The sequence below is a fragment of the Mobula birostris genome, chromosome 9 (assembly GCF_030028105.1).
Source record: "Mobula birostris isolate sMobBir1 chromosome 9, sMobBir1.hap1, whole genome shotgun sequence".
In the NCBI taxonomy this organism is placed as follows: Eukaryota; Metazoa; Chordata; class Chondrichthyes; order Myliobatiformes; family Myliobatidae; genus Mobula; species Mobula birostris.
The window spans coordinates 31,137,351-31,157,540 of record NC_092378.1 but is presented as its reverse complement, the minus strand read 5'-3'; the positions used below and the strand labels follow the sequence as shown (position 1 = coordinate 31,157,540).

Here is a 20,190-nt window from a genome sequence, read left to right as displayed (position 1 = left end):
CCCAGCTTCGTGTCATCCACAAACTTGGAGATGCTGCATTTAATTCCCTCATCTAAGTCTTTAATATATATTGTAAACAACTGGGGTCCCAGCACTGAGCCTTGCGGTACCCCACTAGTCACTGCCTGCCATTCTGAAAAGGTCCCGTTTATTCCCACTCTTTGCATCCTGTCTGCCAACCAATTCTCTATCCACATCAATACCTTACCCCCAGTACCGTGTGCTTTAAGTTTGCACACTAATCTCTTGTGTGGGACCTTGTCAAAAACCTTTTGAAAATCCAAATATACCACATTCACTGGTTCTCCCCTATCCACTCTACTAGTTACATCCTCAAAAAATTCTATGACATTTGTCAGACATGATTTTCCTTTCACAAGTCCATGCTGACTATGTCGGATGATTTCACCGCTTTCCAAATGTGCTGTTATCACATCTTTGATAACTGACTCTAGCGTTTTCCCCACCACCGATGTTAGGCTAACCGGTCTATAATTCCCTGGTTTCTCTCTCCCTCCTTTTTTAAAAAGCGGAGTTACATTAGCCACCCTCCAATCCTCAGGAACTAGTCCAGAATCTAAAGAGTTTTGAAAAATTATCACTAATGCATCCACTATTTCTTGGGCTGCTTCCTTAAGCACTCTGGGATGCAGACCATCTGGCCCTGGGGATTTATCTGCCTTTAATCCCTTCAATTTACCTATAAAACATCCTATTATCACAGAAGCAAGTAAATCCAATTGTGTTTGTTAAAACATTGAACTGGTTCTTTGTCTCCTTTCTTGACCTTCAGTTAGTCCTCTTGAAATTCAGACAAGATCATGAATGTACTTTGTGTAACCTAAGGTGATTGATCAGAATGTCACCACCAGTGATAGATAGTGAAGAAAATCCCCCAGAAAGAACTCTATTTTAATGTTACATTTTTTATATTTCTGATGGTGAACATTAGTGTGTTACTAAACTTTCATTGTATTGGTTCTTATGCACTTAAGAACTGTAAAACAATATCAAGGTAAGCATTAACTGTTAAAAAATCATCTATATAAATTAGTTCCTATTTCTTACATTGATGAAAATTTGTTCTGGCAATAAACTTCAACCATAGAGAATTTACATCTCTACTCATGGAGTCTTAAGAATGTTCTAAGTACAGTGCCATTAAAAAGTATTCACCCCATCGCCTTCAAAATTTTCATCTTTTATTGTTTTACAACATTGAATCACAGTGAATTTAATTTGGCTTTTTTTGACACGATCAGCGGAAAAAGACTTTTTTTGTCAAAATGAAAATAGATCTCTACAAAGTGATCTAAATTAATTACAAATATAAAACACAAAATAATTGATTGCATAAGTATTCACCCCCTTTAATGTGGCACATCAAATCATCGCTGGTGCAGCCAATGGGTTTTAGAAGTCACAGAATAGTTAAGGTGTCCGAGCTATATATAAACCCGTGTGCAGTCATCGTGTTTCAATTGACTGTAGTAAAAATGCACCTGTATCTTTAAGGTCCAACTGCTGGTGAGTCAGTATCCTGGTAAAAACCACACAATGAAGACAAAAAAAAACACTCCAAGCAACTCGGAGAAAAGGTTATTGAGAAGCACAAGTTAGGAAATGGACACAAGAAAATTTCCAAGTCACTAAATATCCCTTGGAGTACAATTACTGTAAGCCATCAAGAAATGGAAAGAATATGGCACAGCAGTAAATCTGCCTAGATCAGGCCGTCCTGAAAGACTGAGTGCAAGAAGGGGACTAGTGAGAGAGGTCACCAAGAGACCTAGACAATTCTGGAGGAGAGTTACAAGCTTCAGTGGCTGAGATGGGAGAGACTGTGACTGTTGCCCTGGTGTTTCACCAGTTGCGGCTTTACGGGAGAGTGGCAAAGATAAAGCCACTGTTGAAGAAATCTCTTATGAAATCTTGGCTTGAGTTTGCCAGAAAGCGTGTAGGACACTCTGAATCAAATGGAAGCAGGTTCTATGGTCTGTTGAAACCAAATCGAGCTTTTTGGCCATCAAACTAAACGCTATGTTTGGCATAAGCCAAACACTGCACATCATCAAAAACACACCATCCCTAGCGTGAAGCATAGTGGTGGCTGCATCATGCTGTGGGGGTGCTTCACTGCAGCAGTCCCTGGAATGCTTGTGAAGTTAGAGGGTAAAATGAATGCAGCAAAGTACAGGAAAATCCTGGAGAAAAACCTGATGTAGTCTGCAAGAGTACTGCGACACTTCGGAGAAGATGTGTTTTCCAGCAAGACAATGACCCAAGCATAAAGCCAAAGCTACACAGGAGTGGCTTAAAAACAACAAAGTTAGTGTTCTGGAGTGGCCAAGTCAGAGTCCAGACCTCAATCCAATTGAGAATTTGTGGCTGGACATGAAAAGGACTGTTCACGTACAATCCCCATGCAATCTGACAGAACTTGAGCAGTTTTGTAAAGAAGAATGGGGGAAAAATTGCAGTGTCCAGATGTGCAAAGCTGATAGAAAATTATCCACACAGACTAAAGGCTGTAAATACTGCCAAAGGTGCATCTACTAAATACTGACTTGGTGGTGGTGAATACTTATACAATCAATTATTTTGTGTTTTATATTTGTAATTACTTTAGATCACCTTGTAGAGATCTGTTTTCACTTTGACACTAAAGAGTCTTTTCTCTTGATCAGTGTTCAAAAAAAAACATCCACTGTTATTCCATGTTGTAAAACAATAAAATATGAAAACTTCCAGGGAGGGGGGTGAATGTTTTTATAAGCGCTGTAACTACCGAAATGCAGATATAGATTTCTGTTCAATTTCAGATGTTGGAGTTGTCACTTGTTATTGGCATAATGGTGGTAAATTTTAAAAGGATAACATGACTGAATCTGCATATGTTACAAGCTATGGAATTTAGTTTTCCTATTCTTTAATGAAAGTTAAAGTTCATGCATTTCTTGACTAGCTTTTTTGATAGCTAAAAATGCCCAATTTTACACAAAACTTTTTTTTTAAATATGGGAAAATATTGTACTTGAACTTTGAGTAGAAAGTGAAAATGTTGGAACTCAAACTCGAAAGGTAGATGTTGTATAGCCATTTAGTAGCTGTGAACCATGAAAATGTGATTGTTAATGAATGCTTTCTTTTAAAGGTGAGCCGGAGCATGGGCCAAATGTTGATTGCCTCAGCGTGTCTCCTAAGGAAGCATTAGGTACTTTATTTAGCTTTAGCATTGCTGTACTTTTTCAGTGTATTCTTGTGTAGGTAATTTGTGTAGCTCTTTAGATCTGTATACTTTTTAAAGTAATGTTAAAAATGTATTTGAAAAGCTTCAAGTAAGTGTATTTATCGATAATTTATCAAATGTGCAGTATTCTTAAATTGCAAATATCTTCTAATACATAAAGGAGATATCCTTTCTGAAAGTTAGCTAACATGTAAAAGGTGCATCCAGCTGAAGCTCCTGACAAACCGAGTTAGGGAGCTGGAGCTGGATGAACTTCGGATCATTCGGGAGGCAGAGGCAGAAATAAACAGGAGTTACAGGGAGATAGTCACCCCTAAGAGTCAGGAGACAAGTAGCTGGGTGACTGTCAGGAGAGGGAAGGGGAATAGACAGAATGAGCAGAGCACCTCTGTGGCCATTCCCACCAATAATAAGTACATCGTTTTGGATACTGTTGATGGGGACGACCTACTAGGGATAAGTTGCAGTAGTTGCGTCTCTGGCACCGAGACAGGACCCTCAGCTCAGAAGGGAAGGAGGGAAAAGAGGAGAGTGGTAGTGATAGGGGATTCGATAGTTAGGGGGACAGATAAGAGGTTCTGTGGAAGAGGTCGAGAATCCCGGATGGTCTGTTGCCTCCCTGGTGCCAAGGTCCGCGATATCTCGGATCGAGTTCTCAGTATTCTCAAGAGGGAGGGTGAGCAGCCGGGTGTCGTGGTCCATGTAGGGACCAATGATGTGGGTAGGAAGAGTGAGGAGGTCCTGAAAGGTGAGTTTAGGGAGTTAGGCGCCAAGTTAAAGGACAGGACCTCCAGGATAGCAAACTCAGCATTGCTACCAGTGCCACGTGCAGGCGGGTTTAGAAATAGTAAGATAGCACAGATCAACAAGTGGCTGAAGACATGGTGCAGGAGGGAGGGCTTCAGATTTATAGATAATTAGGCAGTTTTCCAGGGAAGGTGGGACCTGTTCCGGCACGACGGTTTACATCTGAACTGGAGGGGGACAAATATTCTTGCGGGTAGGTTTGCTAGAGAGGCTCCAGTGGATTTAAACTAGATACAAGGGGTGAGGGGAACCAGAGTGTAGGAACAGATGTGGGGGAGAAGGAAGAAAAAGAAAACAGTAAAGTTATTTGCACTGTTAGTGAATAACAGAGAGTAAGAGGTGGAAAATTTCTTAAATGCATTTATTTCAGTGCTAGGAGCATTACAAGAAAGGTGGATGAGCTTAAAGCGTGGATTGATACCTGGAAGTATGATGTGGTAGCTATTAGTGAAACATGGTTACAGGACGGGTGTGATTGGCAACTAAATATTCCTGGATTTAATTGCTTCAGGTGTGATAGAATCGGAGTGACAGGGGGGGGGGGTAGGTGTTGCATTGCTTGTCAGAGAAAATATTACAGCGGTGCTCTGGCAGGATAGTTTAGAGAGCTTGTCTAGGGAGGCTATTTGGGTGGATTGGAGGAATGTGAAAGGTGTATTATAGACCACCAGATGGGGAGTGAGAATTGGAGGAGCAAATTTGTAAGGAGATAGCAGATAGTTGTAGTAAGCACAAGGTTGTGATTGTGGGAAATTTTAATTTTCCACACATAGACTAGGAACCCCATACTGTAAAAGGGCTGGATGGCTTGGAGTTTGTAAAATGTGTGCAGGATAGTTTTTTTGCAGCAATACTTAGAGGTACCAACTAGAGAAGGGGCAGTGTTGGATCTCCTGTTTGGGAATGAGATAGGTCAGGTGACGGAGGTTTGTGTTGGGGAGCACTTCGGGTCCAGTGATCACAATGCCATTAGTTTCAATATAATTATGGAGAAGGATAGGTCTGGACCCAGGGTTGAGATTTTTGATTGGAGAAAGGCTAACTTTGAGGAGATGCGAAAGGATTTAGAAGGAGTGGATTGGGACAATTTGTTTTATGGGGAGGATGTAATAGAGATGTGGAGGTCATTTAAAGCTGAAATTTTGAGGATACAGTATCTTTACGTTCCTGTTAGGTTGAAAGGAAAGGTTAAAAGTTTGAGAGAGCCATGGTTTTCAAGGGATATTGGAAACTTGGTTCGGAAAAAGAGAGCTATCTACAATAAATTTAGGCAGCATGGAGTAAATGAGGTGCTCGAGGAATATAAAGAATGTAAAAAGAATCTTAAGAAAGAAATTAGAAAAGCTAGAAGAAGATATGAGGTTGCTTGGGCAAGTAAGGTGAAAATAAATCCAAAGGGTTTCTACAGTTATATTAATAGCAAAAGAAGAGTGAGGGATAAAATTGGTCCCTTAGAGAATCAGAGTGGACGGCTATGTGCGGAGCCAAAAGAGATGGGGGAGATTTTGAACAATTTCTTTTCTTCGGTATTCACTAAGGAGAAGGATATTAAATTGTGTAAGATAAGGGAAACAGGTAGGGAAGTTATGGAAACTATGACGATTAAAGAAGAGGAAGTACTGGCACTTTTAAGGAATATAAAAGTGGATAAGTCTCCGGGTCCTGACAGGATATTCCCATGGACCTTGAGGGAAGTTAATGTGGAAATAGCAGGGGCTCTGACAGAAATATTTCAAATGTCATTAGAAAGGGGGATGGTGCCGGAAGATTGGCGTATTGCTTATGTTGTTCATATTGTTTAAAAAGGGTTCTAGGACTAAACCTAGCAATTATCGGCCTGTGAGTTTGACATCAGTGGTGGGTAAATTGATGGAAAGTATTTTTAGAGATGGTATATATAATTATTTCGATAGACAGGGTCTGATTAGGAGCAGTCAACATGGATTTGTGCGTGGAAGGGCATGTTTGACAAATCTTATTGAATTTTTTGAAGAGGTTACTAGGAATATTGATGAGGGTAAAGCAGTGGATGTTGTCTATATGGACTTCAGTGAGGCCTTTGACAAAGTTCCACATGGAAGGTTAGTTAGGAAGGTTCAATTGCTAGGTATTAATATTGAAGTAGTAAAATGTATTCAGCAGTGGCTGGATGGGAGACGCCAGAGAGTAGTGGTGGATAACTGTTTGTCGGATTGGAGGCCGGTAACTAGTGGTGTGCCTCAGGGATCTGTACTGGGTCCAGTGTTGTTTGTCATATACATTAATGATCTGGAGGATGGGGTGGTAAATTGGATTAGTAAGTATGCAGATGATACTAAGATAGGTGGAATTGTGGATAATGAAGTAGGTCTTCAAAGCTTGCAGAGAGATTTAGGCCAGTTGGAAGAGTGGGCTGAAAGATGGCAGATGGAGTTTAATGCTGATAAATATGAGGTGCTACATTTTGGTAGGAGTAATCAAAATAGGACATACATGGTAAATGGTAGGGCATTGAAGAATGCAGTAGAACAGAGTGATCTAGGAATAATGGTGCATAGCTCCCCGAAGGTGGAATCTCATGTGGATAGGGTGGTGAAGAAAGCTTTTGGTATGCTGGCCTTTATAAATCAGAGCATTGAGTATAGGAGTTGGGATGTAATGTTGAAATTGTACAAGGCAGTGGTAAGGCCAAATTTGGAGTAATGTGTACAGTTCTGGTCACCAAATTATAGGAAAGATGTCAACAAAATAGGGAGAGTACAGAGAAGATTTACTAGAATGTTACCTGGGTTTCATAACCTAAGTTACAGAGAAAGGTTGAACAAGTTGGGTCTTTATTCTTTGGAGCATAGAAGGTTGAGGGGGGACTTGATAGAGGTATTTAAAATTATGAGGGGGATAGATAGAGTTGACGTGGATAGGCTTTTTCCATTGAGAGCGGGGGAGATTCAAACAAGAGGACAGGAGTTGAGAGTTAAAGGGTAAAAGTTTAGGGGTAACATGAGGGGGAACTTCTTACTCAGAGAGTGGTAGCTGTGTGGAATGAGCTTCCAGCTGAAGTGGTTGAGGCAGGTTCGATGTTGTCATTTAAAGTTAAATTAGATAGCTATATGGACAGGAAAGGAATGGAGGGTTATGGGCTGAATGCAGGTCGGTGGGACTAGGTGAGAATAAGAGTTTGACATGGACTAGAAGGGCTGAGATGGCCTGTTTCCATGCTGTAATTGTTATATGGTTGTATGGTTATATCTCTACAATTTGTGGATTTCAGAAGAAATTTTTTCTCCATTTAAATTGTAGATTTTCCAAGGCAAGTATGGTGAGCAGACATGAGGTGGAGTATGGCCATTGTGCCTGCATACCACAAATCCAGCTTACCGTCTTTATTCTAATAGTCTGAACTGAAAGGTATAGCTGAAATGCTAGACAATGGTGTACAACTGTTAGGACTGCTGTTAGAAATTGATATTCAATACCATTTCCTTTTATGTCCTCAAAGCCTAATTAACCAAAGATTAAGTACTTTTTTATCCTTTGGGGATTTAAAAAAAAGTGCTCATGAAAAATAGAATAAATTTATGGAAAAACAAAACTAAATTTTTGCCTATATCAGGTTTAGTTAATTTTTTACATTTATATTACTGATGCAAACCTTCAGGCCCCAGAACATTTGGATGGCACTCCACACATTTTTCTCTTGTTTATTTTCATGGCAGTCTAGTTCTGAATATTTGTTTGCGGTGCCCAAAACATTTTCCTATGAGAATTAAAGTGAAAATATACCCAACATGGTAAAAATTTATGGCAAAAAAGCTAGACTGAAATAGAGATGATTTTTTGGAATATTATTAAAATAGTGAATCTTGAAATGGGGAGAAAAAAACATTTCCATGTTTTTTGACCTTCCTAGTAATACCATTATTCAATGAATTACTTTTTTGGGTGGAGATACAAGAAGGTTGTAAATAATTGGATTTTTTTTTTTGGTCTCAAAACATTAACATCTTGGGAAAGTTTGTTTTACTCTCAGACTTGCTGAATTTTACTATTTGTTTATGTTTAATATATCATGTCTAAAGAGTAATTTTAAGTTTTTGATATTGAAAAATGCCATGTTTTAGAATGAATGGTACATAGTATTGTGAGGAAAAGAAATGTTTTCGGCTGTTACTCAGAAATTTTCATTTGTTTTTCCCTATTTTAGCTGACTCAATGAGTTTAGTTTCTGCAGGAGTCACACCTAACAAAGGTGACTGTTAAGGTGTTTGTGATCTACCAATGGGTACTTCGAGTTTCTGAACCAAAGTGTACAGATGGACTTGGGCACAATTCTACGAATTGGGAGAGAACAGCTACTTAACTCCTCAAAGATTTAATGCTTTAAATGAACTTGTTTTCATTGTTTATCAATATTTTTTAGAAAAAAGTTAAGATCAACTGATTATTTTAACACTTTCCAGCTTGCATGTTCTTGTGCTAGTCACTTCAACCATTGCATATGATTTTATTTGGGTGTTGGAAAGTCACTTACTCTCACTTCTTTCCTTTCCTTTTGTGAACTTCTCGCTCCCTCTCTTTCTTCGTGGTTGTAATCACTTACCTTGTTGTTGCTCTCTTTGTCAGCCATTCCGTTGACCCTTCCCCATTTTCACCATTAAATACCTTCCTGTGTGCCTGTGTTATCTGTTCAGACTGCAAACGTTATTTGTCGGAACTTGCATCCAAAATCTTTCATATGCTATTTCTTAATTCGTAACATTATTTAATCCCATACTTCCACCAGGAAGGAAAAACTAATATTCATCTACAAATATAATTTTACTCTCATATGTTTCTTACTACTAGTCTTTAGATTATTTAATTAAATGCCTTAACTCATCCATATATTTCTCTTTATTCATTTACAAGAACATAAGGTACACGAAAGGGTATTCATGTAATGTCTTTATAAGTGGTGCTATTATTACTGGCTGGAAAGGGTTAATTTAATTCTTTTGCATCATTTTATCTTCCCATGAAACTAACTGGTGAAATGCTTGTTTAAATTTTTATCTATAATTTTGCACTTATTTTTTTATGGCTAAGGGCACTCTCCAATTCACACTGTGTTGCTATTGCTTGCATATAGAGCTTTTAAAGAGAACAGAATACTTTTATTATCAAATTTATAGTTTATTAGTAATGTGGGCCTGTAAATCTGTAATTGTACCTTGAGCATTTTGTATCATACAGAATAGTTGCTATTGCATGAAAATGCATTTTAATGATATAAAATAAATATATTTGGCCTAACATTCATGAGAAGTGCTGTGTGATTAGAAAAACATAATAATTTCTGATTTGGATTTGTTGACAGATGTCAAGTCCTCTATCATAACCAAAAAGAAGCCTGCAACAAAGAAAATGGTATGTATTTCAAGTTATTTCTTTTGTATGGTTTTAGCTTTAATTGGATTTGTGATCAGTACTTAAAGAACTTGAACTTTGCAGTTATTTTGAGATTGAAACTGTCAGCATTTGGTGTTGTTAAACAGTACCTCTACACGGTCAGTTAACCATGGAAATCCAGAAGTATACGAAGATGAATGTTGACCAATGACTGAGACAGAGTACTGAACTGCAAGTTTCCTGTAGAAGCCATTGTTAATGTTTTTAAACTTTAGGTTTGGTAATGTATTTAAATAATTCATGTTTTAGTTTGTAATTGTTTTATGTTAGCAATTAATTTTCTAGGCAATTCCTTAGCATTGTGTTTGATTTACTTCCACTCTGTTTTGTGGTTTCTGAGATGGTGATTGAGGCTAAAATGGAAACTGCAGATGTTTTAGCTAATGTGGCAAATGAATGACTGGTGGTTGTATAGTCTGTGAGGAAGTCCATTGCATGCTCTTGGCTTCTGTGTGCTCCCAATACATAACTTCGACCTTCTTAACTTGATTCAGAATGCTCTTTCTTTGATTTGAGAGAAAACAAAGGGTTGCTGTATTTTTTCTTCAGGGAAGCTTTGAGCACTTCCTTGAATCTCCTCTGCTGTCCACCTGGTAATCTTCCTATGGCAGAGCTCAGAATAGATTGTTTGTTTTGAGAATCTAGTGTCCAGGATGTAAACTGTCAGCCTTGCCTAACTTGCCTGACTGGGTGTAACTGAGGCCACAATACTGGGGATGTTGGCCTGGGAAATGACATGATCCTTCCACTGACCTTGGGAGATTTTGCACAGCCAACTTCAATGCTGTTTTGCAGTACCCTAAGGTGCCTGCTGGACAGATCTCAGAACCATTTAGAAAAGTGGGGGGATCGCAATTGCCTGATTGATCATTTATTTTGTTCTAGACCTAAGGTCATGATCTTCAAATAGCTTTTTGCTCAGTTAACCAAATATTGAAGGTGATGTCGAATTTCTACCTTCAGTAAGATATGCCTCCTGTTATATGCAAAGAAATCGACATTTCCATGGCTCATGTACATGTAGAGTGTAATGTAGTGCAGAGGGGCAGATTGGCGGACGGCCTTTGTGTTACAGTTGTTGAGTGAAAGGCCCATCCTTTTGTACACTTCAGTGAAAGCATCAATAACAGCCTGGAGCTCAGCTTTAGGGAGTGTACAATACTGAGCATTAACAGTGATTAATTGACAGCCCCACTTTTAATATCATGCTAACAAATTCTATAACTCTAAAAATAGAATTTTGTGTATTATTTGAATTTGAATCCACTCAGTTACATGTGTAATGGATTTTAATGTTAATTAAAAAAACAATTAAAAGCTGTAAACTTTTGTGTGTACAGTTGAAGAACTATAGAATTGTGCAGTACAGAAACATGCCCTTAGACTCACTATGTTTATGCTGACGAAGATCCTATCAATCACATATTTTCTTTGTCTCGGGCCTTTCTATACCTTGGTAATTCGTATTGATCTATAATGTGAGAGTACCAACCTTCACCTCAGATTCTTTCCGCTCTCTAGATGAAAACATTCTTCCTCTGGTCCCCTCAAAAGCTCTTACTCCTTGCCTTACACCTGTGTCCTCTAATGTTAGTCATTTCTGCTGTGGGAGAAAATGTTTCATCTACCCTAGGTAGGTCTGTCATAATCTTGTATGCCTCAGTCAGTTTCCTCCCCTCAGTTCCTCAATTCCGAGGTAAACAAACCCAATCTATCCAATTCCGAAGGAGATTGAAACTCTCCATTCTATGTAAAATCCTGATGAATCTCATTTGCACTTCTCCAATGTAATCGTGTCCTTCTGATGTCTAGCACTCAGAAGTGTACACAGTACTTTAGTTGCAGTGTCACTAATGTTTTATAAAGTTATACCATAACCCCTCCCTCATGTATTAATGAAGGCAAGAACCTCGTGTGCCTTATCTACCTGTGCTGCTGCCTTCAGCAATCCTTTACTTATTATAAGAGATACAGTACAGAAGCCCTTCTGGCCCAATGAGCCTGCGCCGCCCAGTTACACCCATGTGACCAACTAACCTACTAATCTGTACATTCTTGGAATGTGGGAAGAAACTGAAGCACCCAGAAGAAACTCAGGCAGTTGTGGGGAGAACATAAAACTCCATATAGACAGCGGTGGGAATTGAACCTAGGTCACTGGTGCTGTAATAGCATTACACTAGCCGCTACATTACTGTCCACCCCTACACCAAAGTTCCTGGGTTCCTCAATACTCCCTAGTGCTCTACCATTCATTATGTGTATCCTACCCATATTAAACCTCTCTAAGTGCATTATCTCACATTTAATCAAGTTTAAATTTAGAAACATAGAAAACCTACCTACACAATACAGGCCCTTCTGTCCACAAAGCTGTGTCGAACAGTTCCTTACCTTAGAATTACCTAGGGTTACCCACAGCCCTCTTTTTTTCTAAGATTTCATCGACCATTGCTCTACCTTTCTTGCCAATTGATCAAAATCATTTTGTGGCTTGTCTATTCTTCTCACTATCAGTGGCATCATCAATTTTGTTGTCACCTACAGACTTGCCAATAATACTTTTTGTATTTATGTCTAATGTACAATATGTTCTCGTGTTTATCACTCTTTAAAACATTTTAAAATATTAGTTAAAATGTGTTTTGTTATCTGTTAAATTCCTTCAATATGCTTTGATGCTAAATTAGCTTGATTTCATCACTACTGCCGGATTCCTTTTCCTGCAGAAACAAATACTAAGAAAAGTGGAGATCAGTAATAAGATCTTTATGGGTAGCTGGGCCTGAATCATCATCAGTTGTTATCATTTGGAGGCTAATTTCAAAATTTCAGGTTATGATTTACTTAGAATTCATATTCAAAAAGCTACATCATTAGCTTTGACAAAACTGCCAACTACATGTGCATCTTACAAAGAAAAAAAGTCGTGTATTACATTTTCTGTATCAGGATCCTAACTTATTCTGGACTAAAGGCAACAATTTGGAACTTTCAAAAAATATTACAGAAAATATGAAGTTTAGTGTTGGGCTCTTCTGAATTGCATTTATTGTTGTTTGCCAATCTGCGCATTTGTGTCACCAGCTTTTAATCTCTAGTTGACCTCAATTGCCTATTTCTTAGGATTAGACTTTTATTTAGAATTGAATAGAAAAAAATACATTGACTATAATTTAATATTTTAAAATATAGTTATCTGCTGCAATATGAGTAATGCAAACAAGCATTTAATGTATATCCTTTGCTATATCTATATAAAACTAAAACTCTCATGCTCTGTTTGTGACCTCCAATTAGCGCAAACGCTGCATTGCAGCGGCACTTTTTTTGGCTAAATCGAATTTAAACACGCTAACTTACAGAATGCGGGCAAAGTTCAGGGCTATATATTCGTATAAAATTGCTCATTCGCCAAAAATCAAAAGGCTGACTTTCACCGGAGACCTGATCGGCCGTCATGGAAATCAGGACGCGACAGCCCGACACATGCGCACGGCCAGCCTCAGCAGCAACACCTACTGGAGCAAGAGGGCAGGGCAGCTCTATTTCGAGGGGTCACATTCTGCTAATCACCATCAGCATGTGCAGGATTGGGACAGATCTAACTGCCACCCATCAATAAGAGATAATTAAATCTTATTGTAATGACTTACTTCCAGTCACCTATAAAACCCTTTGCTGCAGTCAAAGGACAGCGGTGACTATATCACGTCCATTTAGGAGAGCGCCAACCACATCATCAAGAATAATCAGCATCCTTTGGTGTTACTGCTTCGTATCTTCTATCCAGCATCAGGGTAAAAAAAAAATGGTCAGCCAGTTATGCCGCGTGGAAGGGAAGGGGGACATTATGGTCAAGAGAAGATGCCAAACGTCGTCAGGAAGCGGCAAGGAGAGGGAGAGAACAAGAATCAAATGAGGCCAGGGCTGCATGACTCCAGGATCAAAGAGTCTGGAGAACAAAGGATGAGAGAAGAAGAGAAAGAGGAGAGGCGTACACATCTCCAGGATCAGAGACAAACAACAAACAGCAGAAGAGATGAAGAGACGGGGGATGAAAAGGGCTGCATGTCTCCAGAATGACAATGAGAGGCACAAGGGTGGCTGATAAACCAGAAATGATGCCATCAAAAGTGTCCTTCGTTAAGTGAGGAGCAGCTATATTTGCTTTGCTATGTGTCGTTCTTCTTTAATAAACTGAGGTTTTCTACTTCAGTTTACAAAGAAAAGCGATACCAATAGCATTCAGGAAAATTCAATGATCATTCTGGTCACATCAGCCTGCACTACCCTTCTCTCAAAGGGTGCCCCAACGGATCACCCTGTTGTCTAGTAGTCTATATTTGTTTACTGATATTAGTGTTCCTAATTTAGATAAGTTTTAATTCTTCCCAGCTTTCTGGCACTATGAAAGGAGCTGGATCAATTGAGGGTAAATCCTTGTATTTCTAGGATAGTACTTGAATGTATTAAACACATTGCTATCTCAATTAAACTCCTATTATTTAATTTAATTCAATGGGAGTGAACTTGACAGAAAGAAAGGAAAATATTTAATTGTGTATGGTGCTCCTAATTGTACTTTTTTCCTTCTGTTTTGAACAGCTGGGTGCTAAGAAGGCTGGTTTAGGTGCACAAAAAGTAACGAGTCACAGCTTCAATGAAATAGATAAACAGGCTCAGGCTGCAGATCGAATGAAAGAACAAGAAGACTTGAATAACAAGAAAAAGCTTGAGATGGAAGAATCTGTGTATGTAAAGTTAGAATTTGCTTTTCATGTTCAATTTATACCTTAATATGAGTTACTCAACAATATGTTTAATGTTTGTGAAATCAAAATCAGCATGGCTTTACTATTAAACCATGGGTTTACCATTAAAGCATAAATGGCTAATGACTGTCCTTTAGCTCATGCAATTGAATATTTAGTTCAAAGCATAAGAGATATTTAATCAGAGATTTGTAAGTGGGAGGGGGAGTTCTCCCCCTCCCACTTTCAAACCTCTGACTATCTCTTCTTTCAGTTAGTCCTGACGAAGGGTCTCGCCCCAAAACGTCGACTCTACTTCTTCCTATAGATGCTGCCTGGCCTGCTGTGTTCCACCAGCATTTTGTGTGTGTTGCTTGAATTTCCAGCATCTGCAGATTTCCTGGTGTTTGAGAGAGATTGAATGGTTATTGTCGTCCTTTATGTCTGAACTGCAGTACTTACTGTACCAGCTACTGTACATTTTCTATTTGTACAACCAGAGATTACTGAATACTATGACTAGAAAAGAAATTTGCTTGAAGTTATAGTATAATTTGATACAAACTTGAACTTTTCAGGGTTAGTTGTGGTTCCATAGTGAAGAAGGACATGGATGCCATCGAGATATTTTTAAAAAGTTGTTATTCATGAAATAGGCTTTTCCAGACCTTCCAGCCATGCTGCCCAACAATCCCCGATTTAATCCTAGCCTAATCATGGGACAATTTACAACTACCGACCAATACATCCTTGGACTCTGGGTGGAAACTAGAGCACCCAGAGGAAATCAACGCAGTCATGGGGAGAACGTACAAACACTTCACAGGCAGCAACGGGAATTGAACCCCGGTTGCCTGTACTGTAAAGCGTTGTGCTAACCACTATGCTACCGTACTGCCCCACAGATCACTTACTGGAATACTTATATTTTGATGAGTTACCATTGAAATTGGTATCCTTAATAATATAGGACAACTTATTATTTCAGTTTAGAAACTTTTGAGTGCAAGTGCAGATGGAGTAATTTGTTTTCCTGCATCCTTCACTTGAAGTTGTCTTGAAGAAATCATAAGACCATAAAACACAGAGCAAATTAAGCCATTTGGCCCATTAGGTCTGCTCTGCCATTCAGTCATGACTGATTTGTTTTTCTTCTCATCTCCATTCTCCTGCCTTCTCCCTGTAACTTTTGACATCTTACTAATTAAGAACCTATCAACCTCTGCTTTAGTGATGCCCAATAACTTGGCCTCCATGGTTGTCTGGCAATGTATTTCATAGATTCACCTCCTTCCAGCTAAAGAAATTCCTCCTCATCTCATCCTTAAGGGATGTCATTGTATTCTGTACTGTGCTCTCTGGTCCTAAACTCTCTCACTTTTGAAAGCATCCACTCTACGTCCACTCTATCTAGGCCTTCACTATTCAGTAGGTGAATCATCTTCAGAAAATGGTGGCTGACTTTGTTGGCAGCCATATAGGCCATTCCTTGGACAGGGAATGACTTCCTGTTATAGAGGTGAAAATCCATGGTTCTAGTTGCTTAGGTTTACAGAGGACAGTAGAACATAAAACCTTGCAGGGGACTTAATTCTCTAAGGAATTTCTGTCTGAATAAATCATTCTGCTAACCTCACCACCTCCCCTGCCCTACCGTAGATCAGTCAAGCTGGTGAAACAGAACAAAATTGGGAATGGTGATGGAACATTTTGAACACTGACTAAATGTTACAATTTTGAGTCTGGCTGTATCATGCTTTTGTTTGTCTGATCTGTGGGACAACACACCTGATACTGGTACATCCCCAGAGATTAGGTAGAATTTGCATGATAATCATGGCTTAATATTGTTTTATCCTATCTGGTACCTATGATAAAATTGAGAAATGTGGTCTGTTTTCCTTGTATTATTTTGTGTAATTATTGATAAAACTTAGTGGCTTGGTAGGTCATTTCAACAAACAGTTAAAAATCAACCATGTTACAATAGCTTTCCTTCCATAAGGAGATCTGTGATTGTGATAGCTTTCAAGACATTCTGGTTGTTGAACGTCTGGATTATTGATTGACTTTTTTTTCCCATCCTGGGTTTATTTAATTAACTTACTGTTAAACCTCCTAACTGCATTGTTTTGATTTAAACAACTATGTTTGGATCATTGGTTAGATATCTAGATGGCTTGTCTAGTGATATAATTTTGTCACTTTATCACTTATTTGCCTGTATTATTGCACTAAATTAGCATTCATTTTCTCATTTTAAAATTCTATTTGTAAATTTTGTTTTAGTAATAGACTGGACTTTTAACTGCATAATTAATTTGTTACTTTAAAAGAGAGGAAATAAATGAAAAAATTTTGCATTACAGAGTTTCGTCTCTTCGTCTTGCATACCAAGACCTGGAAATACAAAGAAAGAAGGAAGAAGAGAAGATGAAGCGAATGGAAGGCAAAAAGAAGGAGCAAGCAGAACGACTAGGCATGGGACTCAGCAGTAGAACGTAAGGACCTTGAAATGCAATATCACATATTTGTGGGGGGGGGTGGAGGCATGTGGAAATGATTGGCCAAGTGTATAGAACATGTAGGCAGAACTGAAAAATAGAACTTTGATTGTGTGGAAAATTTAGTTATAAACCAGCAGAAGTAATATGGTGATCACACGTGCTTGCTTGAATCTCTCTTGCTGTGTACATTCCCAGAGTGGTTTAAAGAGACACTTGAGATTGGTAAAAATCAAAATGATGAGCAAGATAATTTTTTATTTGGAAATAACTTTAATTATTGCCTTGGTCACAACAGTCTTTGTAGATTATGTGATTCTCACAGTACTGAGTGGAAAGTTTTCTGTGAAATTATTTTGTTAGTATGAAGAAGAAGAAGTATGTAGAAGCAGGCCTTTCAACCATCATTTTTGATTCTTCAAGTTTTAATTTCCTGTGCTCTGTGTGGTGCATATATAAAGCTTGTATTCTTTTATAAATGTACCTGTCAAACATTCATTCTGGCTTTATTCCATATAGACCTTTACACTGATATTATGATGAAAACTTATAACTATGTTGTAGTTACAGTACATAACAGTGCAGTATAATAATTTGCTTTTGTAGGTATTGGAAATTATAAGAATCTCACTTTTGTTCCTCACGGTAGCTCAGCCTGAACTGCAGTATGAGTTTGTCTGAATGCTCGCCCTTCATGTGCTTGACTGCATTGTGGATTGCTATAAATTGACAACGTTTATACATGCTACCTAGCATTTTAGGCTCTTATGTTAAATGTGGAATTTAATGAAGAGTTATTTACCTTAATAGCTTTCATAAGCTTGAGGAACAGCACCTCAGTTTTCATTTGCAAGACTCAATATTGAACTTTCCCACTTGTTCTTTCAAATGGTTCAACTTAATATCAAAGTATGTATTCAGTATACAACTGGAAATTCTCACTCTTCGCAGACGTTCACAAAACAGAAAAAAACCCAAAGAATAAATGACAGAAAACGTTAAAACCCCAGAGCCCCTTCCCCCTCCTCCACAGACAAGCAAAAGCCAAAGTATCAGCCCTTCCCTGTACTTGCCCCAGTAAAAGCATCAATCCATTCACTGTGCAAGCAACAGCAAAGCTCCCAAAGAGACCATGATCAAAAGCTACTGTCCATTCCCCTGCACGCTGTTTTGATGTTTACAGTCTTCCATGTCACTTCTCCGAGCCCCTCAACATGAAGACCAACAGACCTTCGAGAAAGAGGAAGAGCGATCACTTGAGTGCAGGGGCCTTCCAACAGCAGCACACACCGCCTGCTGTCTTGATGTTTCAATCTCCTGCGGCACTTCAGTTGGCAACATTGGCGAGGAACTGGGTCGTCCACGGGTTTGCACCCCAAAGGCACACATCTTCCAACCCGCACGGCGAGTCTGAGAATGAGAACCCACCGCTCGTGAAGAACTGTAGTTTGAGCTTCAGCTGTAGATCACAAACTCTGACTGGACCCCAGTCACTTTGAAAAGAAGAGAAAGGCATGACAAAAGAAGAATAAACTGTTTCGCAGGTGAACTGGAGGAAGCCACCTGGGTCATCAAAAACCTGTGGTGCCCTCTTTAACTCCTCCCACTCCTCTCTCGTTTTCTTTCACAATAATGGTGACACAGACAAACTGTCCATTCAATGGTTATGTCATTATAACATTACAGACATTCCCCTTGTTCTACCCACTACCCTCTCCTACCAACTCAGCTTCCAAGACTAACTTATTTTCTGCTTTTCTCAGTTCAACTGATATGTCTCCAACCTGCAACTGTTTCTCTTTCCAGGGCTGCTGCCTAACCTGCTGAGTTCTTCCAGCATTTTCTGATTTTATGTCAGATTTCCAGCATCTGCAATTTTTTGACTTGGATTAATAAGGTTCTTATCTGAATCTTGGTCTTTACTTTTTTAAATGTGAATTGAATCCAAGTAAAATTTCACATCCCACTGACATTCTGCTTTTATGTGCTTTTATTTCTTTTAGTGGAGTTTCCCATTCTGTATTATCGGATATGCAAACTATAGAACAAGAGACTCCAACTATTGCAAAATCATCCAGGAGAAAATATGATGATGATGATGAACCAGCATTTACTACTTCTCGTTCCAGGTAAGTGAAGCTTCATATTTTGTATTTCTGTAGAGAAGGAGTCTGTTCAATCCCTGGTGTCTATGCTGGAACACAAAGCAATCCCATCCCCCCTCTAGTTTTCCCTTGTATCCTGTTCCCCCACGTTCTACCAATTAACTCCATACTAGGGGTAATTAATAGTGGTTAATTAACCTTTTTGGGTGGTGGGGTGGAGATATGTCTCTATCAAAGGAGGTATATGGCACTCCTTCCCTCCACTAGCCTGCATGTCATCCTTGGGCACCTGCTTAGCCCCTCTGATCAGGGACACTTGAAGCCATGGGAGTTGGTGGTGGATGGTTGTATGAGCAGCTGATGCATATCACAACTCCTGGTTATGCTACCACTGACACCAGGCAGACAGTCTCTGTAGAGTATGGATAACGGCTGGGGTCACCCTTCTTGTAAAGACATTGCACTGAAGAAGGCAATGACAAATTTGCCAAGAACATCATGATGAAAGAAAGACCATGATCGCCCATGTCATACAACACGGCACATAAGGAATGAACAAATTAACCTTGTAACTAGCATTTGTTTGAGATATGGGAGGAAACCAGAGCTCAGACGGGGTTGGGGGAGTCACACTGTCACGGAGAATGTTCAAGTCCCATGCAGTTAGAATAAGAGGTTAGCATTTAGCACAGATTCCTGCAGGTTGAGACCACAGCTCTATTAGCTGCACCACTGTGCAGTTTGACTCTGATCCAAGTTGTTAACAGTATGGAGAAAAAGTCTTTGGGGGAACCAAAAAGATGAAGTTTAAAAACAGAACAAAAAATTGCAAATGCTGGAAATCTGAAATTAGAAAAATAGACCATTAGGATCTTGACCTGCAAACTAATTCTGTTTTGCTTTCCACAAATGCTGTCGCACTTGATGGGTATTTCCAGCATTTTTCTGCTTTTATTTATGATGTATTTCAGAGTAAGGCCTGTCAATAACATGGATCAGTTAAACTCTCTTTCGGGCATTAATTGCTGTTAGTGACACTTAGTGAAATGAAATGAAATATCTTTATTGTCATTGCATAGTACAATTTGTCATGTACCAATACAGCGAAAATGAGTTTGCAACTCTGATACTCAATGCTATAAAACAACAAATAAAGTAAATAATAAATAAAATCAAGTAACCAGCCAGTACAACCAGCGACCATAAAACCAGTATTAAAGTAGCAATATAACAAATTTATGGATGCTCTTGGTTGGTTGGTTCAGAGCAATTATAGCTCTGGGGAAAAGCTATTTTTCAGTCTGGAAGTGCGGGCGTAGAAAATCTTATAACGTCTGCCAGAT

The 20,190-nt window shown here is 38.9% G+C and overlaps 1 protein-coding gene across 4 annotated transcripts in view; it reads left to right on the top strand.

Annotated features, from left to right (window-relative positions):
- The window catches only part of arfgap2 (ADP-ribosylation factor GTPase activating protein 2), a 73,353-nt gene that overhangs the window by 37,227 nt on the left and 15,936 nt on the right, over nucleotides 1-20,190 (top strand). For 3 of the 4 annotated variants that reach the window (XM_072267733.1, XM_072267732.1, XM_072267735.1), the window contains exons 7-12: nucleotides 3,155-3,214; nucleotides 8,241-8,285; nucleotides 9,393-9,442; nucleotides 14,093-14,238; nucleotides 16,608-16,739; nucleotides 18,746-18,871. In XM_072267733.1, coding sequence (XP_072123834.1) covers nucleotides 3,155-3,214; nucleotides 8,241-8,285; nucleotides 9,393-9,442; nucleotides 14,093-14,238; nucleotides 16,608-16,739; nucleotides 18,746-18,871 — 559 coding nt within the window. The remainder of the gene's footprint in view (nucleotides 1-3,154; nucleotides 3,215-8,240; nucleotides 8,286-9,392; nucleotides 9,443-14,092; nucleotides 14,239-16,607; nucleotides 16,740-18,745; nucleotides 18,872-20,190) is intronic. The other variant, XM_072267734.1, reaches the window with a different exon arrangement.